This window comes from Meriones unguiculatus, chromosome 6 (genome assembly GCF_030254825.1).
Source record: "Meriones unguiculatus strain TT.TT164.6M chromosome 6, Bangor_MerUng_6.1, whole genome shotgun sequence".
Classification (NCBI taxonomy): domain Eukaryota; kingdom Metazoa; phylum Chordata; class Mammalia; order Rodentia; family Muridae; genus Meriones; species Meriones unguiculatus.
In genome coordinates, this window is record NC_083354.1 from 22,811,110 (window position 1) to 22,837,614 (window position 26,505).

General features: G+C 52.1%; 1 protein-coding gene across 3 annotated transcripts; it reads left to right on the forward strand.

Moving 5' to 3' along the window:
- The first annotated feature begins 305 nt into the window (after nucleotides 1-305).
- Plekho2 (pleckstrin homology domain containing O2) lies at nucleotides 306-24,527 on the forward strand. Of its 3 annotated transcripts, XM_021644226.2 has the most exons (7): nucleotides 306-501; nucleotides 1,146-1,207; nucleotides 6,600-6,749; nucleotides 12,904-13,020; nucleotides 17,679-17,783; nucleotides 19,749-19,847; nucleotides 21,795-24,527. In XM_021644226.2, the coding sequence occupies exons 2-7, from the start codon at nucleotides 1,160-1,162 to the stop codon at nucleotides 22,791-22,793; spliced, it is 1,518 nt and encodes a 505-aa protein (XP_021499901.1). In that variant the 5' UTR covers nucleotides 306-501; nucleotides 1,146-1,159; the 3' UTR covers nucleotides 22,794-24,527. The 3 variants fall into 3 exon arrangements, with proteins under 3 accessions (XP_021499901.1, XP_021499902.1, XP_060240858.1); XM_021644227.2 differs by lacking the exon at nucleotides 1,146-1,207 and having other exon boundaries at nucleotides 342-501; XM_060384875.1 differs by lacking the exons at nucleotides 306-501; nucleotides 1,146-1,207 and adding an exon at nucleotides 4,664-5,031.
- The last annotated feature ends 1,978 nt before the right edge of the window (nucleotides 24,528-26,505 follow it).

Consider the following 26,505-nt stretch of genomic DNA (forward strand, 5'->3'; position numbering starts at 1 on the left):
CGCCAAGCCGTCCCCTCCCCTCCCCCCGCCCCTGGGCCGGAAGCCCTCTCCCCCTCAGCATCCCCTACCTCCCTAGACCGTACCCCCTCCCCGTGCCTCTCTCCGCCCGGGTTCGGGGAAACCTGTCTCCGCCCTCTTCCTGCTACTTCAGCTCCGCCCGGGTTCTTTCGTCCATTCCCGGAGCTCCGGGCCAGCCCCGCCCAGGATCCGCCCGGCCCCGCCCCCGGGCCCCCGCCCGGCCACTGTCCTCGCTGCCCCGCGGGCGGGGGCTGGACGCCGCCGCCGCACAACCCCCGGCCCCGACCCCAGCCCCCGGAAGCCCCTCCCCGCCCCGGCCCCGCCCCCCGAAGTTTCTTGGGCCCCGGGCGGCCGGCGGGACAGAAGACAGCAAAGCCGCCGCCCGGCTACGCGTAGATGGAGCCAGCGGAGCCCGCGCGGCACGGGCATCAGTAAGCCGCAAAGCCGCCGGACGGACCGCACAGACTCGCCATGGAGGAGGAGGTGAGGGCTGGGCCACACGGAACAGGGGGCTGGGCTGGGGTCCCGCCCGCCCCACTTCCACGGGTCTCTCTGCACACTCTTTCCCTGGACCGATGAGGTAGGTGCGGGGTGGAGGTCTCGTCCTGCGCCTCGCCGACGGTATCCTGGGTTGTGTTTTGGGCTTTTCTCACCCACTGGAAGACAGTGCCTGTCATGGTTCCCATTGGATTGATGGGGAGACTGAGGCTCTGGAGAGTTCGGTGACGTGCGGAAAGTGGACTGGGTTGCTGTGCTAGAATCCCGTTACACCCTTCCTTGGCTTTCCTTTCCTCCCTCGGCCAGGTCTGCTTCTGAGGGATCAGAGTTCTTTCGGGGTCCTGGACCACTGTCCCGAGGAATCTGAGGCTGTAACGGGATCTGGTGGCAGGACCGAAGAAACTGCTTTTGTCTTCCTTGTGCATGTCTCTAAGAGAGCGCCCACTGCTCCTGCGCTGTGTCTGTCTGAGGATATTAGTTGAAGGGTCAGGTCAGCTAACTGACCTGGTAGATCAGCCCCTTGAGCCTCCTCTGCCCTCCGCACACAGACTGCATTCTCGCAGCATTCTCGTTGTCCAAGGGTCCAGTATACAGCAGTCACTTACTGCATACTTTCTTATCCCTTGAAGGGCAGGGAAGAAAGATGAAGCCTCCCCACCTGGAGCCCCCCAGGCCAGCTTTGGAGCCTTCGGTGAGCTCAGCCACCCCTATTCCTGTCAGTGTCCACTTGCGTATTTCCTGCAGCCACTGCTAGGCTGCCTGTTCCCTCTAGGCCAGACCTTGAGTTTCTGTGGGATGGTAGATAAGTCACTTCCCCTCTCTGCCGGTGGGTGTTTCCTCTTCTACACAACCTAGGGCCTAGCCTCCTCCCCTAGACCCAACAGTATGATTGTGGTCCCCGCACTCAGAACGGGTACAGGTAGGGGGCAAAGTCAGGCCATTACATTTTTGCTGTGGTTTCTCTTCTTGCTGTCACAGGTGGGGCTGCTGTCTGCTCTCGGGTTCCTCCTCTGCAATGGCTGTGCTCTCTGTCGAAGGCCCTTCCCCTGCTCCCAGAGGACGTGGATCAGGATTACTCCATCTCCTCATTTGCTCCGGTCCCCAGTTAAAGGAAGTTATCCTGGGGCTTCCTGGGCTCAGCACAGCCCCGTGTTCCTCTGCTCCGTGATCTCTAACACTGCTACTTTCTGACTCCCAGATACCAAAAACTCTTGAAGTATCTGGGTCATTCAAGTCTTGCCACGTTACTTCCTGCGCCTAACCCCTAGACCTCACCCACAGCGCCAGGAACTCTTGTACCTCCCCTCTCTTTGGTACCCTAACTCTTGTTGCTTCCTACTTCCAGAGTTCACTTGGTAGCCCATGCCCCTGTGTCCATCCTTCTCCAAAATGCATCTTAATTATGGCCGCTTACTCTGCCCCTGACCTCAGCCCACTTTTTCACCTCACTTTCACACAGCTGCTTTCAGCCTTCCTGCTTTGCATTTCCTCGGTGCCACCACCCTTGGGCCCAGCCTCCCTTGGCTTCTGTGTAGGATGTAGGAAGGTGGTCCCTGTCAGGCTAAGGCTTGGAAAAGTGCTGGTTTGGGCTCAGACAGCTGCCTATCTGTGTTTTCTGGTCCTTGTTTTCCCGGTTGTAAAGTGAGGAGGGAAGGGGGATCCAGAAATTTGATAATATGTGTGCCAAAGCTTTGAAAACCAAAAATATCAATAGAGGTGTTGTTGCTGTCCCTGGAGTAAGGTTGGAAACCTTAGCTCTAGGCCTCCCTGGTTCTGCCCCATTGCTCTCCCAAAGTCAAGCCTTTCCCTGACTCCAGACTGCCCACTTGGCCTCACCCTTACTGAAACAGGCATGGCAGTGTTCTGTTGCAGCTCTGGTTTATGCCACTGGGTTGACCTCTTGTTCTTTCTGCTTCGCTTTTTCGTTTCTGAGGGAAAAGGGTTAAGAATGTAAAGTCTATTTAAAAACTTTATATGTATGGGTGTTTTGCTTACATACATGTCTGTGAACCACTTGCATGCCCCATGCCCTCGGAGGCCAGAAGGGGGCATCAGGTATTCCAGAACCAGAGTTAACCATGTTTGTGAGCTGCCATGTAGGAGCCAGGAATCGAACCCAGGTCCTTTGGAAGAGCAGCTAGTGCTCCTGATGCTGAGCCAGCTCTCCAGCACCATGGAAATGTGAACTCTGGTACCTTTTTGCCTTTAAGTTGCCATATGTATGAACCTTCTGGAAGAGCTTTTCACCAACCCCAGGCCTTTGCCCCAGCAGAAGGCTAGGATGGGGCAGTCCCTCGGGTTAAGAGCTGTGACTTTCCCAACAGACAAGAGCCTCCTCAAGCAAGAGATAGCCACCTAGCCCCTCTGAAGTTTCTCACAGATGGCTGTGTTCTGTCTTCATTAGCCTGGAAGATCCCTTAGGGCAGGGCCTGCATTATTGCCTCTCTCCATAAGCTTCATCCTAGGGCTCTGATGGAGTAGGGTCTTTGTTTTTTGTTTTCACTTTTGAGGCAGCGTCTCACTATGTAGTACTAGTACTCCCTATATAGATAGACCACATTGGCCTTGAACTCAGAGATCCTCCTGCCTTTGCCTCCTAAGTTCTATGATTAAAGGCTGCGTGCCTGCCTTGGAGTGAGTTCTCGAGTCTAGGGAGATTGTCATTGGATCTGGTCAAGGGCAGAAGTCATCGCAAGCTGCCTGTGAGGTGCCACGCCAGCAAGGTTTCTTCTGCTGGTCTCTGTTGTAACTTTGTTGTAGCTTCTTATCTTACCCTTTCCTACACAGGTCAGGGGGAGCTATCCTCTTTTTCTTTTCTTTTTCTTTTTTCTTTTTTTTTTTTCTCCTCCTTGCTTTTTAAAAGAATAGCCCTGAAACACTCCCATGTCAGGCGGAGGGAGCCAGGCTGATGCCATGGGGTGCTGGAGGACCGCTGAGGATGGCTGGGAGGGGAACAAAAACAGTGGTCAGCTGGTCAGTAAGGAGAGAGGAGCTGGGGAAACTGGGCTGAGCAAGACAAAACCTCCCCTGTGAATTCTGCCAAGGGGAGGGGTGCCTTGTTAAAACTTACTGGGGTGTAGCCAGACCCCTGGTGGGAGGAGGTCTAAGAGGCAGGGAGGGAGTTCTGTGGAGGGTGGAGGCAAGGAGGACCCTGGCATTGAGCCAGGCCTCGTGTAGGGTGGCTGGGCTTTGCGTTACACCATCTGCAACCCCTCAGCTGTCCCCTTCCCTATCCCAAAATGCCCTCCTGCCCATTCCCTTCCTGGTCAACCCATCCTCACAGACCTTGAACTGACTTCCCTAGCTAATCTAGTCTTGGCATTCACTAGGCACTGATTCAGTTCCGAGGTGACAGCAGTCACGGCCTAGGTCCCAGCCTTGGCCCCCAGAGCTTACGGCTGATGTGAAGTTTTACTTGTCAGGCAGTGCGAGTGGCAGACAGGAGAGATCACAGGGACGTGAGATACTTTGAAAACTGTGGGGCGGTGGGTTGGACTCCCCAGAATCCAAAGACGAACTTGGAGCTCAGAGGTGGGAAATGGGAATAGCAGCTTCACGTTCCACAGTCCCCACCACCTTGTTCAGGAGCCAGTGAGAGCTCAGGGTGTGGGAGGCCCGCGGTGCCGGTGCTGCTGATTGATAACGTTACATGTGTGCAATGTGGGCGTGTGGATTCCTAGCCCATAGTCCTGGTCCAAGGTCCTGGACCTGTGGCAGTCTGCCCGGGTCACTGAGACACTTGGGTCCCCTGGCCATCCCAGAGCATATGGGAAACTAGGACATGGTATGGTATCAGCTAGGGAGAGGCAGTTGGCTGTGTGATTGAATGGGAGAACCTCAGTGTTCTTGCCAAAGAAGCCTAAAGCCCCTTCCCTCTCCCTCTGGCTGGGTGGCTCTAACTGTCCGGCCTCCTCACTTCCTCATCCCTGCATCCGGGGAAGATCATTTGGAACCAGCCCACTTCCCCATTTCTTTTGCTATCCACACATGAGAGAGAAGACCAGAAGAGACATCCCACATTCCTGGAGATCTGGAGCCAGCAGATATAGCTCAGCTCCTCTCGTTCTAAATTGAGAACCACAAGAGCTGAAGAGAAGGTCCCTGAGACTCAGAGGGGGCGGGCAGTGATGGGCAGTCACAACAGTGACAGGAGTGACAGCTACCAATTACTAAGCTCAAGGTATCCTAGGAACTGCTCATGTGCCTCATCTTCATTTAGTCACAAGCGTCTGTCAAGCCCTTCCCTGTGTGCCAGGCACTGTCCAGGCAACAGGACAGCAGTTAACAACAAAGCCCCCTGCCCTCAAGGAATCCTATGTGTGCTTGAACAGGCAGAACAGCAAGATGGATTCCTATTTCTTGCAGGAACTATTAGCACCTCCATTTCCCAGGTGGACAAGCAGAGACATAGAAAGAGGTGAAGTCATTTGCCTTTGGTCTGTGAGACTTGGGCTCCAAAGCCCATGTTCCCAGTGCAGCAGAATGTGTCAAGTTCCAGGAGACGGAAAGGCCACGGTGAGAAACAGGCTGGAGCTTCATCAGTGCCATGACAAAGAAGCCAGGCCCTGCCCGGCTCCTGACAGCTCACCACACTTATATCTGCCTGGGCTTGTCCTTCCAGAGACATCTGTGGCCACAGGGTATCTCTGGGGAGAGGCGTGCCTCTTCACTGGGGCCCCTTTTTGGAGCTCTATGTAAATTATAGCGTAGCCGAAATTACTCTGTTGATTTCCTTCTGGTGTCCTCTAGATTCGATGCCCTCTTGATCTTTCCCCACTGCTCTCTTTCACATTCAGCATCTGTAAGTTCAGCACAGTGGTTAGAAGGTAGGGTATGTTTAAATTTTCATTTCTATAGATATGTCCTCAGCTCTCACTAGAGAAGAAGGTAAGTGCTCAGTACTCATATGAACCTGACCCCACCAGCTAGGCACGTAGACATGTATGTACCCAGCACCCAGTCATCTGAGCATGTTGTGGATGGGGCATGAGGCGTGAGTGACAGGCCCTGAGGCTGCCGTGTAGCTGTCTTGCACAGAGTGGTTTGTGCTTAATGCCTATGATAGCAGAGACAGTTATTGGAGCACTCATCAGAAGTAGCCACCCGCCCCAGACTCCTAGCCCAGCCTGGGGAGGAGTGCTAAGGAGTCCTGCTTCAGGACAGGGAGCTGGACTGAGTTTTTAGGAAGTCCAGGGAGAAGAGAGTCTGATTGCCTCACAGCCTGCGTGGGCCCTCCTATCCTTCCAGGCCTGGCTTAAACATCCTCTGTTCTCTTTTTGCACCATTGAATCAGGGACTAGGTCCTGCTTGTGGCCTTTTCTTAAATTTTTCATTGCATTTATGTGTGTGTGGGTACGTGTGTGTGTGTGTGTGTATGTGTGTGCGCACACACACACACACACACACATGTGTGTATGAAAAACCAGGAGACAGCATGTAGGAGCTGGATCTCTTCTTCCACCACGTGGGTCCTGGGGATTGAACTTGGGTCATATGGCTGGACGGCAGGTGCCGCTACTCAATGGGGTATCCATCGTACCTGTCCCTGCATAGCCTTTTGCACAGTTAACGTGCACATTTCTGGGGTTTAGGTGTGTAGCTGCCCTGTCTTCCGCTGTGTACTCTGTGAGGGTAGGTTGTGTTGCGCTGTTCTCCTGTGACATGTGACATTATATGGGCTCAATACGTTTGTGAACCCAGTTTAATAGACACTGGGAGGCACAGGGGTGGGAAGAAAATGGGCTCAGAGAGACCTGCTTTGAATTCTGGTTCTGTCTCTCTGGTTCTGTGTGGCTCGAGTAAGTCATCTCCTTTCTGAGTTTCAGCTTGCTGTGACTTGTAGCTAATGGTGCTGCCATCTTGGAGAGATGTGAAACTATGTCAGATTCAATACAGTGGCCCAGTGTAAGGGGGTGGTTGTTATTATTGCTGCGTTTGTTGTTGTTTTGATCTACTTTGAGGGTTCCTGGGGAAACCTCAGGCGGGATGGTGTACCCAGTGCTAGATGCATTCCCTCTGTCGTCTGTGGACCCCACGGCGTCATGGCAGCAGCCTTCATGATGTGCCCTGGTGCTATCTTACAGAGCGTGAAGGAGGGGAGTGAGAAGCCTCGTGGAGCACGCACTGCAGACAAGTCTGGCTGGATCAAGAAGAGCAGTGGGGGGCTTCTGGGTTTATGGAAAGACCGCTACCTGCTGCTCTGTCAAGCCCAGCTGCTGGTCTACGAGAATGAGGTGAGCACTTGCATGGCCCTGACAGCAGACAGGCCAGCAGGAGCACCAGCCTGGGGCTAGAAGACTCGTCCCGCTTTTGTGTTTGTTTGGTTGGTTGATTGCTTGTTTGTTTGGTTTGAGACAGGGTTCTACCACGGTAGCCTTGGCTGGCCTGGAAATTGCTCCGTAGTCTAGGCTGACTGGCCACAAAGTCATAGAGTTCCACCTGCCTCTGTCTCCTGAGTGCTGGAATTAAAGTTGTGAGCTGGCACGTTGCCCACCAGCACCACTTCACTGCTGACAGGCTTTGCCACCCTGGGCCAGGGTCTTAGCTCCTCTGGCTCTCCATGTGTGGTATGGGGATGATACTTCCAGGGTTTCTGGCTAAGGGTTCTGTGGCCATCTGTGCAGGGAGTGTGGGAGTCTCCTCAGCTACCTACCTGTATCCTGGTACTTCCTGTTCGGGGCCAAGGTTTCATAGAAGTATTTGAAAAAAAACTGGAGACTGTTTCAGTCAGCATTGGCACTGAAAATACCAGTTAACCCTTATTCTTCCTATTTTTTTGAAGTTCTTTGTTTTATGTGTATGAACATTTGCATGCAGGTATATATATGCTCTGTGTGTCTAGTGCTGTCTGAGGCCAGGAGAGGGCTTCAGAGCCCCTGGATCTGAAATTACAGGTGCTTGCGGTGGGTGCTGGAAACCAAACCTCAGTCCTCTGAGAGACCAGCAAATGTTCTTGTATCCAGGCCCCTCTTTTTATTTATTTATTTATTTATTTTTGAAACAAGATCTCACTGTTCTGCCCTGGCTGTCCCAGAACCCCCAGTGTGAATCAAGCCGGCCTCACAGACCCACCTGTTTAGGCCTCCTGAGTGCATCTTGCCTATCAGCCTCTCCTGGCAAGTTCCTAAGTGCCCTGGGCCAAGAAAGCCCAAGTTACCTGATCGAAGGGTTTCAAGAAGTTGTCTTTGAAGAGGCACCGAGCAGTGGTGGGCACAGCTTTAATCCTAGCACTCAGGAGGTAGAGGCAGATGGATCTGTGAATTTGAGGCCAGCCTCATCTCCAAATTGAGTCCAGGACAGCCAGACTACACAGTTGAAAAACCAAAAACCAAAAAACAAACAAAACAAAACAAAAAACCAGAAGCTTGTCCAGCCTGCGTGAGTTTCCAGGAGTCAGGACAACAGAGACACTGGGAGAACTGTGAGGAATGACTATGCGCAGACAGCCTCCACATGTTCTGTACTTCCAAGTTAGGATGTGCCACAGCTGGGAAAGTGACAGTCGAGGGATATTTTTATTAGGAAGAAAAAGGGGAGATATATTTTTTTTCTGTGCCAGCTGCTGCAGGAGTTGAAGGAAAGGTTCTCAGCTGTCAGCTCATCAGGCACTGCCATGCTTATCCTAGACTGCCTCTCCAAATCTGGCCACAGCTGGGAAGCAGGAAGAGTCTCACATTCCCTAAACGTGAAAAATCCAAATCGCATTAAAAAAATCATATTAAAAACTTAAGTGCAATTCCAGAAACCTAGCACCCAGGGATGGGAGCTTGGCCCAGGAGAAGGAATTGAGAAATGCTTATTAGTTCAATTCCTCTTTCTGATGTAAGGAACTAGGCGAGTGCGGACGGCTCTTGGCTGTTGCTCTGTTGTCAGAGGCAGATGTTCCAAAAAACGCTGCCCCCGCCCAGTGCCTCCTGCTTTATCCTTCCCTCTGAACTGCAGAAGGCCCTGGATGATTCAGCACTTCGGGTGTTGAGTTGTCCCAAGCCAGGCAGCCTTGGGGAGCTGGGTGGTGAAGATGGACTGGATTTGTTCCTAAGAAGACAATACAACAGGCCAGCCGTGATCCTCTGAGAGGAGTGCTGTTGTTACTGGGTTTCCCTGGGTGCCCCGGAGGACTTGGGCGATCTTACGCTAGGCGGGGCACCATTCTAGCAGACTGGTCCTATTATGTCTTTCATTTATTTATTTATTTATTTATTTATTTATTTATTTATTTTTGAAGACAGGGTTTCTCTGTGTAGTCCTGTCTGTCCTGGAGCTTCACTCTGTAGACCAGGCTGGCCTCGAACTCACAGAGATCCACCTGCCTCTGCCTCCCTGTGTACTACCACCTCTGTCTTTTTTTTTTTTTTTTTTTTTTTTTTTAAGGCAGGATTTTGTGTGGCTCCAACTAGCCTTGAACTAGCTAAGGATTTTCTTGAATTTCTAATTCTCTTGCCTCCCCTTCCCAAGTGCTGGGATTATAGTGTGTGCCGCTGTGCTGGCTCATTGTCATGATGTCAGCCTGACAGAGGCTAGAGTCATTTTGGGAGAGGGAACCTCAGTTAAGAAAATGCCACCACCAGACTCGTCTATGGGCTGGCCCGTGGTTCATTTTCTTGCTTGATTATTGATGTGGCTGGGCCATCCCAAAGCTGGTGGTGCCACCCTTGGGCAGGTGGTCCTGGGTGCTATATAAAAGCAGGTCGAGCAAACCATGGAGAGCAAGCCTGTAAGCAGTGTTTCTTCGTGGCCTCCATCAGCTCCTAGGTCCAAGCTTCTTGTTCCTGCCCTGACTTCCCTGAATGATGGACTTCAAGTTGCAAGATGAAATAAACCCTTTCCTCCCCAAAAGTTGCTCTGGGTCATGATGTTTGTCACATGATAAACTGAGACAGCTGCCAAGCCTAGTGACCTGAATTCAATCCCCAGGTCCCACACGGTAGAAGGAGAGAAGTGACTGAAGTTGGTAGCCCTTAAGACAACCACCCTGCCTGGTGTGTGTGAGGCTGAGGATCAGGCCCACGGCTTTGTGTATTCTAAACGAATGTTCTAGCACCAGAGTGTGGCTTCAGCCTCTGTAGTTCTCTCTTGAGAGCTCCTGCCTATGGAGTGCCCCTGGGGGAGCAGAAAAGAGACATACAGCCTTGAACTCACAGAGGTCTGCCTGCTACCACCTGTCTCCTGAGCACTGGGACTGAAGATGTGTGCCAGCAGTGCCTGACAAAATAAATCTTAAAACAACAAGAAAACACTTGGCCAAAGACCAAGGTGGGGAAGTCAAGGGACCTAGTTGAGAACTTATTACAATTGTTTTGCTAAACAGACACATCGTCAAACTGCTTTTTTGTTTTATTTGTTTGTTTGTTTGTTTCTTGAGACAGGGTTTCTCTGTGTGTAGCCTTGGCTGTCCTGGACTCACTTTGTAGACCAGGCTGGCCTCAAACACACAGAGATCCGCCTGCCTCTGCCTCCCAACTGCTGGGATTAAAGGTGTGACCCACCACTGTCAAACAGCCCTTTAAATATATGTTTATCACCCATAGTTTAGTGCTGCTCTCTGCCTTGGTCAGAGCATTTGTTTACAGTGGCAAATGTTAATGCAGAGTGAAAACTGATCAAAGCGCTAAGAGTAAGTAACTGTTGAGTGCTCAGCCTTAGACAGGTCATCTGTGTCAATCCCCTTGAGGATCGGAGAACATCAGAGAAGTGGCGTGGAAAGAATGTCAGGGCCAGAGGATGGGAAGGAGCGCTGTAACCCATGTCTTCTCCACACGATATGCAGCCATAAACTCACAGCAGCAGTGCTTACCTGCAGAAGACTATCCCACGGGACTAGGCCCACCAACATTCTGTCTGGGGATCATGAGGCCCCACCCATGAGGAGCTAGGACAGTGAGTGGTTGCTGAGGAAGGAACAGTCGTATTCCTGGGTGGTATAGCCACTGCTAAGATGCCCTACTCATTGCCATTTCCGCAACCCTCGTTAAATGCAGTGGGGCACACGCATACCTACACACACACACACACACACACACCATATGCAAAACATACTGGGTATGGTTGCACACACCTTTAGTTTCATTATGTGAGAGAGGCAGAGGCAGGAGGATCTCTTGAGTCTGAGGCCAGCTTGGTCTACATACTGAATTGCAAGCCAGCTAGGGCTACACAATGAGACCCTGTCTCAAACAAACAAACAAAAGCATTTACTTTTGAATGAATGTTTGCCTATGTGTATGTGTAATATATATATCTATATATTCATGCCTGGTGTCTGTGGAGTTCAGAAGTCAACAGATCTCCTGGGATTGGATGTAGAGAGGTTTATGAGCCACCGTGTAGATGCTGGGAACTGAACCCAGGTTCTCTGCAAGAGCAACAATTATTCTTAACCTCTGAGCCATCTCTCCAGACCATGACAGGTTTATAATAGCAGATCGGAATTGTCTTCTGTGGAGCAGGCCTCAAATCCAGTCAGGAAGAAGTTGATTATACTTCTAACAGCTGGGGCACTAGCGCACCAGTGAACACATCTTGCCTGGCAGATTGAGCTGTAGCTGAAAAAGACCACGGATGACTGTTTTCTCTCAGCAGTCCACATACGGAGGCTAGCTCAACGGGAGCCAGCCTTGCGCTCAGTTCCATAATTTCTCTGTCTCACAGCCAGAGAGCATGGTGTCTTTAGCAGGTTTGGGTGTTCTTAAAAGCCTCGAGGCTCCCGAGATTGAGTATGTCTGGCGTAAAGCAATTGTTTTCAGGGATTTACTTACACCAGGGTCACCAGGAGTGATAGTTAAAATTCATATTGTCCCCTACACTCAGGGAGGCAGAGGCAGGTGGATCTCTGTGAGTTCCAGGCCAGCCTGGTCTACAAAGTGAGTCCAGGACAGATACACAGAGAAACCATGTCTCAAAAAACAAAACAGAAAATAAAAAGAAGGCATCAGTTAACCCTGTGTGATGGTGTACTCTTTCAATCCCACTGCCTACGAGGCAGAGGCAGGTGGGGCTCTGTGAATGTGAAGCCAGCCTGGTCTGCATAGCAAATTCCAGGCCATCCAGGGACACACACACACACACACACACACACACACACACACTCCACACACAGGACCTGCTTCTGCTTCCCAGGAAGTTGTACCATCTGGGTCACCTCCAGAAGAGGAACCAGCTGACCACTTTGAGGGATAGCTTATTCCAGGCAGCTTGCCCAAGAGCTATCCTATGCCCCAAAGCCTTCTAGTGTCAGGGCTGGCAGGCAGGAAGTTTAGAAGGCAGTCTGGTGTTGTGTGACAAAAATTTTCCTAGGGAGACGAAACACACTCATCTGCTTAACTCAGATAGGCAAACCAAAGACCACCAAAGACTAGCTTGGTGAACCATTAGTTTTATTGTGGTTACTTACAGGAATGTGGGTGAGGGCTTACAGGAGCAGAAACAGCGCAAAGACAGCTACATCACCAAGGCTTCTGTGACAGCTCGCAAAAGCTGGCACGCCACACAGCCAACAAGGTGCCCGACAGGTTGGAGAGCGTCCTTTCCGGGTGCCTCAAGGGGTCTAAGCCTCTTCCAGCCAGCCTTTCTGGTCTGAGCGTCTTCTTTGCAGCTGGGCTATGCTTACTCTGCAAGAGGGGCCTGGTGAATCCTGTCAGTTTCGGAGAGTTCCCCAAGCTTTTTTTTCCCCCCTTATTTACGTCCCTGCTTACAGAGTTCCCTGCAGAATGCAATGTTTTGATCTGGGAGGAGACTGTCACAACTGGCCCGTGGTAGAGACCAGGCACTGTTTGGCCACTGGCCTTACAAAGTGATGAAGCCAGAGTGACAGGCCGGTGGAGGGGGGATGTTCGAATGCCCTTGTGTTACATGTGGCCTTCAGCCCTGGGTAAGGGGCCCCTCTGCCTATCTAGCAGTCAGGACGGGGAGATGTCAAGTGAGGGAGCCGACTCAGGATCACGGCTGAAAGCGGTGAGCCCGTTTGTCAGCTTCACACTCTTCATGGAGAGCTCTTGCCGTGTTTCACCATGTCCTGTATCCTTCGAGGCTGCCTCTTCCACAAAGCTCCGCCTGGCTGCTGGTCCTGCAAGAGCCTCTGGCATCCTTTCCTACTGCTTCCTAGCTTCTCCTATTTCTGCATCTGGTCTCAGGCCCACTGGGTCCAACCCTTAGGCACAAACCCACCCCCAAACTGTCTATCCTGCTCCTTACCGGGATGCTGAGCTTGGTGGACCCCTGCCAGCCAGCATGCACTGGCACCATTTCCTTGCCGGGGCCTGAATACCACATCTTGGTGATAAGATAGTCTTGCTGAATAGGATCAGAGTGTGGGATATATATTCAATGACGGAGGCTCTTGGTGAGTCCAGCGCTCACCAGCCCTCTTCTTTTGTCTCTCTCTCCCCCCAGGATGAGCAGAAATGTGTAGAGACGGTGGAACTTGGGAGCTATGAGAAATGCCAGGACCTCCGTGCTCTCTTCAAGCGGAAACACCGTTTTATCCTGCTGCGATCCCCAGGGAACAAGGTAGGGGTGAACCTGAAGGCTGCATCCCTCCAAGCCGGGATCTGCTGGGGAAGAAAGCAGGCTGGGTCCCGATGGGCAGTCTGCAGGTTCCCTATTAGGCTGGCTGAGGCTTAGATCCAACAGCAGCCCCAGCTTGAACCTTCTGCCTGTTTGTCTCAGAAGTTCTCCAGCCCTGGGTGGTTGGGGCTTTGCTGGAAACTCTCCCTTTCTCAGCCCTGAGATGACCACTGCAGGCACTGGGAGGTAGACCCTGAATTCTGGACACGAGAGGCCCAGGCTGATAGAGAAAAGCTGTGGATAAGCTCTACCTGACCAGGCCTTCAGTACCCAGACAGAGTCTAAAGCAGAGGCAAGAATCTGCCGTCCCCTCGATCCTTCCTTCCAAGCTCTCTTGGGACCAGAGCTGAGAGGCCCACAGCCTTAGCTTTTCCCCTGTTGTGATTTCTTTCCCTGCCTGAGACTCTTTCCTTTAGGTACAAGTGAAGTTTGTACCACTTGAAATTATTTCTAAGTTTATTTTTATTTTACATGTGTGAGTGTTCGCCTGCACGTATGTTTACATGCCACAGGCATGTCTAGTACCTTGCAGAGGCCAGGTTGTCAGATTCTCCTGAAAGTGGAGTTCTAGGCGGTTGTGAGCTCCTGTGTGGATGCTGAAAATCAAACCCAGATCCTCCTCAAGAACAGCTGGTGCTCTTCACCACTGAGCATCTCTTCTGCCTTCGTACCTCTTTTCCCTGAGGAAGTCTGTGGGGCGCAGTTTCAAGGATGTCAGAAGGGAGCTCAGATTGAGCCTGGCCAAAGTGCGTAGGACCACACACCTCCCACACCTTTCTACACCATGGAGGGGCCTGTCATGAAGGCTTCATCTCAGGAGCTGGGAGAGGGGGACGGGGCTGGTCTGGGCCTACCGGAGCTGTCCTGTTTCTCTCCCAATTTAGAAGTTGGGAGCTTGGTCTTCTGTGGTCCTGGATGCTGGAAGTGATCGTAGTGCTTTACTTTCCTCATAGTCTGTGCTACCCAAGTATGTATCACCAAGACAGGGGCAGGAGGCCCCGGTTCATCTGATATCTGTGGCTCAGGGTATTTTGAGGACAAGAGAGTGGTTGGTCTTTCAGGCCCTGGCTGCAACCCTTTCCTTGTCCTAGAGATGGGCTTCCCCTCGGAGCAGGTGCGAAGTCTGTGTTTAGGAGGCTCAGAGCACATTGCACACAAAGGCCAGGACTTTGGTCTGCCCATGCATGGGCAGGTATCACTTGACCATGTCAGGGTCACTGTGTTTGTCTTTTGTGGATGTGTGGTGACAGAAGACGCTGCTTCTTTGTCCTCTGCCCGTGTCACCTACTTTGGCAGCTGTGAGACTCCGCCAGAGGTGTGCTGGGTGGGTTGCGCAGGTCCAGTAGGACAGCCCCTTCAGCGAAACCTGTTTATACAGCTGCTCTCTCCGCTTCTGTGGTAACAGCCTCCCTCCCACCCCTTAGCCCTTCCAAGAGTTGAGATTGGTTCTGGGTGACTGGGAACATGGGCTGGAACCCATGTGATGGCCACGGAGACGAAAGAGGCAACCAGCACCCCCCCTCACAGCCCTTTGACCCTCATCATAGCACACTAGAGTGGGCTCCCCAGAGGTCCTCACATCCTCATCTGTGCCTGCTTTTCCCATCGCCCTGGGTGTTCCCCAACTTCCTTGTGGCCTCTAGTTGGCCGGGAGGTCATGTGACCCTGGCTGTCTGCTCCTGAGGCTGCCTTTTTTCCTCTCTAATCAAATAAACAAAGACTCCAGTGTCCTGCGTGCCCCACTCCCCCCTGTGGCTACATCCCCACGCCCCTGTCCATGAGGTCACAGACAGCGGCTGCCAGGAAGCAGGGTGGCCACTGCTGGGCCCTGCTGCCCTGCTGGTCTCAGCCAGCTTGGCCCTTTCCTCTTTCCGGCCTCCTCTTCCCCTCCCCCCCCTTTCCTCTCTGCCATTCTGCCCTTCCCCCTTTCCCAGGCCTTGGCTGCCTGTTCTGCAGCCTTTCCTATTAGCATGGATTCTCCTGGCAGAGCGAGCCTGTGTTGATAGAGCTTCTTCAGAGGGCTTGTGGCATGGAGCTGTAGCCCGAGCCCACCAGGCGGAGCTTGTTGGTGCTCATTCTAATTGTCCCTATGACAGTCACCCCTGTGGAATGCCTCCCTCACTGAGTAAGGATTACACAGACTTTATGATAGAACTGGATCCCTAGGACCTTGTGTTCTCACATCCTGGTGAGCCCATTGGCCAGCCCAGGAGGTTTTCCCTGAGGCCATATCTCTACTAGGGAGCCAACACCCTTCTCCACAGCCTGTGAGTGGTGGACTGGGACACAGGCAGAGAAGGGGAAACTGAGGCCAAGTAGTTCTGTTCTCAGTCCTCTGAGGCCAGAGAGAGAGCTCAGCACCTGACCCCCTCCCTGCTCCACTCCTGCAGTTGCAAAGTTCCAGTGTGTTTCTCAGCCTGAACCAGGGAGCGGACCCCATAGGCTCAGAACCCCTAGGGGTGGCAGGGGTCACAGGGCTGGCCTAGCTGCTTAGCACATCACAGGATTGGGGGCCTCTGTAGCCTCCGTGTGCAGTTGGTCTCTCCCTAAGCCCCCCACAGTCCTGAAGGCAGAGAGGAAGTTGCCAAGGTGCCCTAGGACTTCTGACTTAACCGTAGATCTGCTGCCAGGATCTAATTTAGCCTGGTCATGCAAATGAGCATTTGGCTGTGGCTGCCATGGAGTGGGGACCTAGGGTCCTGTATGAGGAGGAGGTGGTGCTGCCAGGAGGAAGTTATATAATGAGGAGGCCAGACCAAGTGCACTGCACTGTGGGGTTACATAACTGACGAGCAGAGTGGCAGGAGGCGCTATATGATACCAAGGTGGAGGGCGGCAAGCTGGCCACACCAGAGAGAACTAGGGCGTCCTGAGGTCAGGGAGTAGGCCTTGGTCCAGAAACAGGGTAAGAGAAGTAACCTAGAGCTAATTCATTCACCCATTGTCTCATTCACACACTAACTGAGTATCGAACACCTACTATGTGCCGAGGGCCAGTTCCTTCTTATATTGTCTTATTCATCCACCAACTACTCATTGAACACCTACTGTGTGCCTTAGTTTTGATCATGTTTAATTTTGCTTTTGTAGTAAAACATGTTATCCCATATTACAGATCAGAAAAGCAAGACTGGCCAGGTGAAGGCTGGAGTACCACGTATACTCATTCTAGTCAGCTCCAGATTTAGGACTTTGGGTACTTTTTTTTTTTAAGGCAGTCTAATATTTACAAACTGGCCTTCAACTTCTAATTCTCCTGCCTCTGCCTCTGCCTCTGCCTCTGCCTCCCAGTGGCTGGGATTGAAGACAGGGGGCTTGGTGCTTGCTATGCAAGCACTCTACCAGTAACTAAGCTCCATCCCCAGCCTTAGAGAAATCTTTTCAGAACAATTTTGTTGCTGGAGAGATGGCTCAGTAGTAGAGTTTGTACTGTGCTACGTACAAGAACTCAGATCCCCAGCCGGATGCCTTGGCACACGCCTGTAATCCCAGCACCACACAAACCAGGTGAGGCAGAGGCAGGCAAAGCTCTGTGAGTTTCCAGGACAGCCAGGTCTACAAAGCGAGTCCAGGACAGCTAAGGCTACATAGAGAAACCCTGTCTCAAAAAACCAGGAAAAAAAAAAAGAATTCAGCTCTCTGATAAGCCTAAAAACCAGATGGGTATGATGCCTGTAATCCACTGTGTGGGCGGCAGAGACAGGGAATCCCTAAAGCAAGCCGGCTAGCCAGTCAGCTGAATTGGCAAGCTCTGGGTTGCACAAGAGACCCCACTGCGAGTACATGAGGCAGAGAGTGAACAAGGGAGACACTGGATCTCAGGCCTGACATCAACCTTCCTAACACACCAACGCACACACGCATTTCAACAGCCACGTGAACATACAGACACATTCATGCTTCAAAGCATATGTGAGCATGCAGCATACCCCATATATGTGTACAAGTGCAAGAAAAAAAAATCAGATTTTTTTTTTTTTTTTAAAAAAAACAAGGTCTCACTGTGTAGCCCCAGCTATGTAGACCAGAGTGGCTTCAAACTCACAGAGATCTGACACGCACCATCATTCCTGACCAGAATTTCCATAACTATTTTGAGCAAACGGTTCAGAGGCATTAAATTCACTCTTCAGGCGTCTCATCTCATCATCACCATCCTTCTTCAGAACTCTTGAAACTGTAACCAACTCCATTAAATGCGGCTCCCATTCTCCTTCCCGTCCTGGCAGTCACCATTCTGCCTTCTAGCTCTGATCTTGGTTTTTCTAGGCACCACGTAGCCATGTGGTCGGTCTCCATCTCTTTGTGCTTATTTCACAGGGCATTGTTTTACTTACTTATCCTATCCTGAGCAGTCTTATGAAGCAGAACCAGTCCCGAGCCCTTTCTACAGAGCAAGGATGATCCCTCCAGGCCTCTGGAAGCTTCAGGCTAGAGGGGGGACTCCTTTCTTGTTGCATGCCCTCCCCACTTAAAGCCCAATGCCAGAACTGCTCTAGGCCATTTAGGGTTTACTTTGGAATCTGGGTTGGGATGCTTCCTAAAGACCCCAAGTGTGAGCCCTAAAAATATCTGCCATCCTCCCCACCTGTCTCTCATAGGTCAGTGACATCAAATTCCAGGCCCCCAGTGGGGAGGAAAAGGAATCCTGGATCAAAGCCCTCAATGAAGGGATCAACCGAGGCAAGAACAAGGCTTTTGATGAGGTATGAGGGTGTGGTCCTTGGATGGTTCTTTGTTTTCAGGCTGTTCCCACCTCACTCCAAACCGCTCCTCGGTTCTGTCATTGCTACAAACACTGGGACATACTTCATTTCATCTCCCAAAAGACCTTCAAAGTGGGTGGTAATATCCAGTTTCTACCAATAAAACCAAGGTGTAAGTAAATAAGTAATTTTTTTTTTCATCTCACATGGATTTCTTTTAATGGAAAAAAAATCAGAGAAAATATCTGGCCAGGCTGGGATGAGGCAATGGGCACGCTTCAGAACCCAAGGGGAGAGTGGGTTCCCTCTCTCGGAGGGCAGGGTGAGCAAGGGAGGAACTGAGCATGCAGGAAAGTGCTCAGGAGTTACACCCCAGTCCCCACCCTCAGGAAAAAGAGAAAGGCCTTGGCTGAGACAGAATGTCAGCTTGTGCATTCTGACCTTGAACTCTCCATGTAGCCAAGGATGACCTTGAATTTCCGACTCCCCTGCGTCCACCTTCAAATGCTGGGATTGCAGGCCTAGGCCCCGAGGGCTGCTTTTATGAGGGCTGTAGATGGAAGCAGGACTTCTTCGTGCTAGACCAGCGCTCCGCCAGCTGAGCCACATTCCCAGCACTTAAGTAATTTGTTTTAAAGTAAAGCGTACATGGTCTGGGAGCAGAGCTGTGGTGGAGCACCTGCACGGGGCTTGGACTCAGTCACCCACTCAAGGGGAAGACACAGCACGCACAGGTGGTGGGTGGAATTTAACTGGCTGCTCTGTATGACCTTCCAGCCAGCCACGGTAGGTAAACAGTGGCAGTCCCAGGCCAGAGGGTGAGCTTGGTGTCCATGGGTTTCTCTGTGTAGCCCTGGCAGTCCTAGCACTTGCCCTGTAGACCAGGCTGGCCTTGAACTCAGAGATCTGCCTGCCTCTGCCTCCCAAGTGTTGGGATGAAAGACACAAGCTACCAGCAGCCTCTGAGCACCTTCTTCAGTTGGCCTACGAAGCCTGGGCCATGCAGGGTCTCCCTGACTGTTCCTTCTGTTCCTGAGGCTCCTGTACTGTAGTGGTGACTATGGCATTAGTTACTTAGAAAAAGTCAGGCTAGGACTGAGTGGGTAGGGTGTCCCATGGGGCCAGGGTCTCCTAGGAAGGCTCAGCCTTTGACATCATGGGTCCTTAGTTGATTGGGCCAAAATGTATTTTAAAGACAACTTGGATGGTAGGAGATGAGGCTTGAGAGGACCCCCTTCCCCAGCAGGTCTCCTGGCTCCCAGCCTGTGAGTCCTCTATTCATTCACCCACATTACCGTGTCAAGCTCAGCCTTTTGCTAGGTGAGAAAAACGTTCCAATATGGGGGAATGGATGGTGAGCCACACTGTAGATGTTGGAGAGGCCACAGAAGCCATGTCCTCACATAGGTCATTGGCAGTTTTGGCAGATTCCCTCTGTTCCTCGGTGGACCATAGGAACATGCAGTTCCGTTGTTCAGAGTCCAGATCTCCCATGTGCTGTGACCACCTTTCCTGACTCAGAGAGCAGATACTCCCCTCTACACAGTCAGGCCTAGTCATAGAGGCCCTGCCCTTTCCTGGCCTGTGCATGGCCTTGGGAGAGTAACAGAGGTCAGGGTAAGACTTAATGCATGCTAGATACCAGAGGATCATGATCTGGCATTCTCCTCCTGCCCCAGCTGAACACCAAACAACCTCAGGGCTGCTTAGGGATTTGTCTTGGACTGAGAACCTATCTTTGGGCAGGAAGGCTGAGCTGAAGAGGAGAGCTGCTGAGAGTGGAAAAGCTTCAGACTCAGCGGAGGGAACACCCGTGACAGTGTAGACACAGAAAGAAGCAGAGGTCCCCAGTCAGGAGACACTTGGGGTGAGGGCTTGGACCTTGACTCTCAGTCTGGGCAGTGGGTATTTCCTACTCTTCCTAGGGCCTGGCAAGGGACTCACCTGCTTCTAACTCCTTCCCAGGTAAAAGTAGACAAGACCTGTGCCCTAGAGCATGTGACACGGAACCGGGTACGTGGGGGCCAGCGGCGCCGGCCACCAACAAGAATCCACTTAAAGGAGGTACGCCTTCCCTCAGCTTCAATAATGAGCTATTCAGCTGAGCCTGGCATTCCAGGCCCTTAGGTGGGCAATCAGCACTCAGGCTGAGGCTTGCTGTATGGTATGTGTGTAAGACGAGAGAAGTGTCTGGGACATCGGACAGGGACCTTAGACAGCAGAGAAACAGGGTTGGGAGGCTAGTACCCTTGATTTAGAGATCAGCTTCTGGCAGGAAAATAGACCTGTTCCTAGTTAGCTCTGACCAGTTTGGTGGTAGAGCAACCCCAGAAGATTGGGGCATGGAGACCATGGAGGAGAAAATGTTTGTTTGTTTGTCTGTTTGTTTGTTTGTTTGTTTTTTAAGACAGGGTTTCTCTGTGTAGCCCTGGCTATCCTGGACTGGCTTTGTAGACCAGGCTGGCCTTGAACTCACAAAGCTCTGCCTGCCTCTGCCTGCCTGAGTGCTGGGATTACAGGTGTGCACCCCTGTGGCCCATTGAGGAATTGGGTTTTAAGCTGACACTAGCTTAAATTCCAGCAGCACCGGTGTCAGTTGACAGTGAGAGCGACAGGGACTCTTGGAGGAATTGACGTGAGCCGAGGCACCACAGTTTGAGTGTGCTGGTGGGCTCAGTTGGCTTGAGGATCAGGCTGGGGGTGAAGGGGGAGGACTTGTGGAGGCCTACAATGAAGGACTAAAGAAATGTTCCAGAGGTGAGTTTGAGGTTCTTATTAGGGTGGATTTGGCCTGAAAGAAGGTTTGGGGTTCTGAAATGAAGGAAGGGTGATTCTAGGTTCCACCAGGGGTTGAAAAAGAAGAGAAAGAAACTGGAAATGCACAGTCGGAAGCTAAAGATGTCCCAGGCCTGGATACAGGCAATTTGGAAAAGGCAAGGGGAAGGGTAAGAAGTGGCCTCTAAAAGACTAGTAGAACCGACAGGGAGAGACTTTAAAGGCCAGGGAGGATCCTTACCAAATAAGACATTTTAGGGCCACCAGCAATGGCTAAGGCAGAAGAGAAGGCCTTTTTTTTTTTTTTAAATAATTTATTTAATTTTATTTTATGTGCATTAGTGTGAAGGTGTCAGATCCCTTGGAATTGGGGATTGGCATTACAGACAGTTGTGAGCTGCCATGTGGGTGCTGGGAATTGAACCTGGATCCTTTGGAAGAGCAGACAGTGCTCTTAACCACTGAGCCATCTCTCCAGCCCCAAGAGAAGGCCTTTTAAAAGGACAGAGTGGCTGGTGGCTAGGTCAGAGATCGTCAAGAAATGGAAGCAGAAGCAAGTGGATTTGAGGTGACTTGGGCTTAGGATATCAACCCATGACCTGGTAGCCACAATAGCAAGGGAAAAACGGAGGAGATGATAAGTGCTCACACTTGTAGCATATTTTCAGAGAGAAGGAATCAGTTTAGGGCTGCCGTGGGGTATAGAGCCTCAGGCCCCTGAAGAGGGGGCCATAGGCAGGAAGGACACTGGGTCATTGGAAGGTTTGTTCTTGATATTAGCCTGTTCTTATCTGTCAGCTGAGAGAGAGAGTCACAGAGAGACACTGAGAAAGGGAGATCCAAGGGGAGGTGTGGGGTAGGTTGAAGTCCAGCCTTGGAGAAGAGACTCTTGTGAGAATTAGGGAGGGATCTGCCTCAGTGGTTCTAGGTGTTGGCCAGACCATGCGGTGAATGTAAAAGAGTATGAGGGTCTCAGCCAGGACTCTACCCACCCCACCCCATCTGAGGGACCTTGGAAGAGGCTTCCTGCTTAGCCCTACTTCTGACCCCTGAAGCTCCTTGGGAAGGTCCCCACATTGTGAGGAAGGTCCCAGAATCAGGCTAAGTCAAGGGCCAAAAGACTGGACAGAGGTCTCCAGGCAAGCAGACGTAGGCGAAGTTTGGGGGGTTTTGGGGAAACCTATGTCTGACCTAGTGGCCAGCCAAGATGACATCTGGATACCATCCCAACACCAGGTAGCCAGTGCGGCTTCTGACGGGCTTTCACGCCTGGACCTCGACGTCCCGGACAGTGGACCACCAGTGTTTGCTCCTGTCAGTGATGACAGTGAAGACCAGCCTCAGGAGCCACCTCGGCCTCTCATGCCTCCTGTCAAGCCTTCCCCAGTGCCAGAAACTTCCAGCGCTGATGACAGCATGGACACTCCTGCAGGAGACAGAGCTCCAACCCCTGTCTCAGCAAGCTCCGAGGCCAATCCTGAGACCCAAAAGGATGCAGAGACCCCAGCAAACGGCAGTGACTCTAAGAGGCTCCCTAACAGCACCTTGTCTGAGAAACTGAAGGTGAGCTGGGAGAACCCCAGCCCAGAGGAGCCTCCTGCTCCTGAGAGTGCGCCCTCTTCTGAGACTCCAGAGGCTGCCCCCAGGGAGAGCAAAAAGCCCCCTGCACCCCCTCCCAAGGTCCTGTCGGAGAAGATGAAGGCCTGTATGAGTGGGATAGATGCTTCCAGTCCATCCCAGAATTCCGAGGCCCCTGAGACCCCTGCCCCAGGCCCGACACAGCTGTCTGTAAATGGCATGGATGCCGGTCCTGAGTCTGTTATGCCATCCCAGGCCATGAGCATCCCTGGAACTGCCCTAAAGGATGCCAGAGCATCCCCAGCACCACCCTGCTGGGACTTGCCATCCCAGTTTCATCCTCGCTCCTCTTCCCTTGGGGACCTCCTCAGGGAAAGCCCTCAGCATCCACAGCTGCCCAAGGAAAAGTTGTATCGGGCCCAGCTGGAAGTGAAGGTGGCCTCAAAACAGACAGAGAAATTTTTGAACCAGGTGCTGGGCAGCGAACCACCAGCTGTGTGTGCTGAGTCGCTGCTCAGCCAGGCTGTAGAGCAGCTGAGGCAGGCCACCCAGGTCCTGCAGGAAATGAGGGATTTGGGAGAGCTGAACCAAGAAGGCCCTGGGCTGGTGCAGAAACGGAAGGAGCTGGTGACCCTGTACAGGAGAAGTGTGCCCTAGGCCTGCCAAGCCGGAGGCACAAACTCACCTACCCCCACGTTCCCCCAGCTGTCTGTCACTGCCCCACTTTGCTAAGAAACGAGCTACAGCTCAGGCTGTAGACGCAACACCGGGCACATCAGGCTCGGCCAGACTCCAGGCTCCTGATGTCCTTTCTACCCTACCCTGGCCGGTGCTGGCGGGAACCCCCTGGGGCTACCTGTTGAGGTCTCTTCTCTAGGCTCTGGGCGTGGGATGGAGCATGTAGTCCCGTGGTCTATACGGTGATGCTCTGGGGCTTTGGCACTGGGCTCGGAGTTTCCAGGATGGCATCACCTTTGTTCTCACCCCCAACAGTCTACATTCCTGACTTCTCTGTAGAGCACAGCTCTGCTGCCTGGGGCTCTCATCTCCTGGTCTTCAGGCAGCTCCCAACCAGCCACACCCACTTATTATGAGTAGCTGAAGGGGCCTTGGGTCCAGGCTGTAGAGTCATCTATCTATCAGCCTAGTGAAGTCTGGCCTTTAGCTGGAGTCAGATGGGTAAGCATCTGGGTGAAGGAGCCATTTACTCTGGCTTGTTTCCCTTTCTGCAAACTGAGGGTCTTCTCCGCAGCGACCCTCCCCTTTGGAGAGCTGTGGCTTCCAGGGGGAGGTAGGAACTCAGGCCTGCTGGTGCAGTCTCTGCTCCTGGACCGGCTTCTGTCCAGCCTCGCACATTCCTGAAGATGAAAAGATGAAAACGCTAGAGTGGCCTGAGCTAATATCTGAAAAACCTGAATGTGATTATCATTAATCAACCTTTAGAGCTCCTGCCCCCACCCCTGCCTTTTGTGCCTCCCAGATGGGATTTATCTGGGTCTCTGCGGTTCTTCCTCAGCTGGAGCAACTCTGATATCCACCCACTTTTCTTCACATGCTGGAGTCTGTGACAACTCCCCACCTATCAGGCCCCTGGAGGGCTGCCCCTCCTTAACTTCCGAATATATTTCCTCCTCCCTCTCCCCTCCTCCTTCCTCTCCCCTCCTCGCTTCCCCAGTGCCCCTGCCTCTGGGAGCGATCCTAGAGTCTCTCACCCAGCTGCAGCAGCCAGCAGGACTGAGGCTGGAGCCTGGGTTGGGCACTGGGGGAGCGAGCCCTCACAGAGGATCTGCCCTGAGGATTCTGCATGTGCACTTTCATCTGCTGGAAGAGGAGGGTCACAGCAACACGATGGCCTTTCCACTCACCCCAGTGCCCACCAAGGCCTGCCAGCCAGTGCAGGTCAATGCCTTCCTTACTGTACTGTCACTTTCTTTCTGTGGGCAGTGGGCGAGGGCAGAGTAAGCCGCAATGGCGTGGCTCACGGGCCCCCCCGCTGTCAGCCTCAAACCACACTCCTGGGGCTCCCATGCCAGCCTGCCCTTCCCTTCGTCTCCTGTACAAGAGCAAGAATGTCCTTAGGTGTCCAGTCCTGATCCCCTGCCATCTTCCTTGGGAACAGTCGTCCCTACAGCAGCAAGAGTGCCGGACTTCTGCCAAGTTACCTGTTTCCAGGAATTAGAGCCCCCGTCTGTGCTGTCAGGTGACTAGTTGGGGGAGTAGTCCTTGGGACTACTACCTTAGTGGCCAGATGCTATTGGTTGCCATGGTGGGCTGGGTTGGGGTAGGGATTGCACAGGACTGCCTCCCTGCCACCATGGAAGGGGGCATCCAGCGTCTTCTGCTTATGGTCCATCTTTCTTGAAATTTGGCAATAAATCTCATTTTATGGAAGACTCTGCATGAAGCCTGTACGTTGCTGTGGGGCCTGTCTAAGGCTGGCCTCCTGGGAGTGAGGGGCTTGTGGCAGTGGTTCAGCAGACTTCCAAACTCACTTCTGGAAAAGTTATCATGGTCACTTAAACATTGAAGTACATACTTTAAAAAAAAGCAATCTAAGCCAGGTGGTGGTGCACACCTTTGATCCCAGCACTCAGGAGGCTGAGGCAGGTGGACTTCTGAGTTTCAGGCCATCCTGGTCTACAGAGTGAGTTTGAATATACAGTGATGACAACAGCAGACTATGTAGTCCTGGCTGTCCTAGAACTCTATAGACTAGGGTGGCCTCACAGAGCTTCGTATTTCTGTCTCCTGAGTTTTGGGATTAAAGGCATGCATTACACCCAATACTTAATTTTTTCCTCCCCACCGTTTTTTGAGGCCAAGTTTTATTGTGTGGCTTAGAGGACAGCCCTCCCGCATTAGTAACAGACCTATTTTGAGTCTGGGGTTTTGTCATGATTAGGTGGAGGTTAGAAATTCCCAGCTGGAAGATTACAGGGGAGATCAGTCTCTCAGGGCATCCCATCTGGAGATCCATGACATTTTGTGCCTCAGTGATGATGTTCTTGTGGGAGATGGAGCCCATGGCCTTGCATGTGCTGTAAGTATTTGTTTCACCATGGAGCTCCAGCCCCACCATCACTGTTTATTTTGATCACCTGAGCAACAACTCTTGATTTTTTTTTACTGAGTTATTGTCTTTCCTTCCTTCTTTTTCTTTCTTTCTTTCTCTTTCTTTCTTTCTTTCTTTCTTTCTTTCTTTCTTTCTTCTTTCTCTCTCTGTCTCTCTCTTTCTTTCTTTCTTTCTTTCTTTCTTTCTTTCTTTCTTTCTTTCTTTCTTTCTTTCTTTCTTTTCCTTTTGCAACTAACAAGTATTCCAGAAGATACCGAACACCAAGGACATATGTCGTACCTCATTGCAGGGTCCCCCAGTGCCTACTGATGATAATTGCTGAACAGGTGTTTCCAAAACAGTGATTCCAAAATGGCGGTTCCAGCTGTTTAACCCTTAGAGATTGGGCCTGGTTAAGGGTGAACCTGGCCCCCTGCCATCATAGCCCCAGTGACAAGAGTACTCAGGAGAGCCCTGGGCCAGCTCGGATCAGGCTGTCAGGTGTAAGTGCCACCCAGGAACTTGTCTATGAATCTCGAGCCTTAAGGAGGGACTCTCATTTTCCTCACCCACAAAAAGGAGATTGCAGTGATCTCCCCCTTGTGTGGGAAAGCACCACCGTGCTTGCCAAAGATTGGCTCCTGTCTTCCTCTGTGAGTCTTTTGGATAGGCCCTGTGGCCAACATAACAGGAAGCACCTGACCTAGGATGTGTGAACTGTGGCCATGACCCCTGTGAATTCCCCAGCCACCAGCCTGGTGTGTGACAGCCATGTGGAGTCAAGGGTCTGCAGAAGCTGGGAGGCCCCTCCTCGCTGGCGGGAGCCTTTGTTCAACCCTGACTCGGGAACTGGCTTACTGGGATGTGTTGATGGCCGTCAACCGGCTAAGGAAGGATGTGGTAAGAGCTTTCTTTCCCTCTGGTCTTGGGGACGAGAGGCCTGTGAAGAAAAGGTGAGCCTTCCTTGTGAACACGTGCTGCTGTCACCTCAGGCATCTGAAGTAGTTCTGCAAAGCATGACTCGGTTGCTTTTGCACAGAACCCAGCAACAAGAGTTGGTCCTGGTGAGCAGGGGTGCTCCACTTGCCCCCTCTCCGCTGCTGCTCATGCATGGGCCTGGAAGCACCTTGTGTTGGGGGCCACTGTGGGTTTTGCCTCCATGTCTCATCAGCCTCTGCCCCTCTCAGGCCACACCTGAGAGGGCTTTCTTTTGGGCTGTCAAAAGAAAAACAAAAAAACAGAAAAGTTACTCTAGCCAAGGGCAGTGGTGGCACATACCTTTAATCCCAGCATTTGGGAGGCAGAGGCAGGCAGATC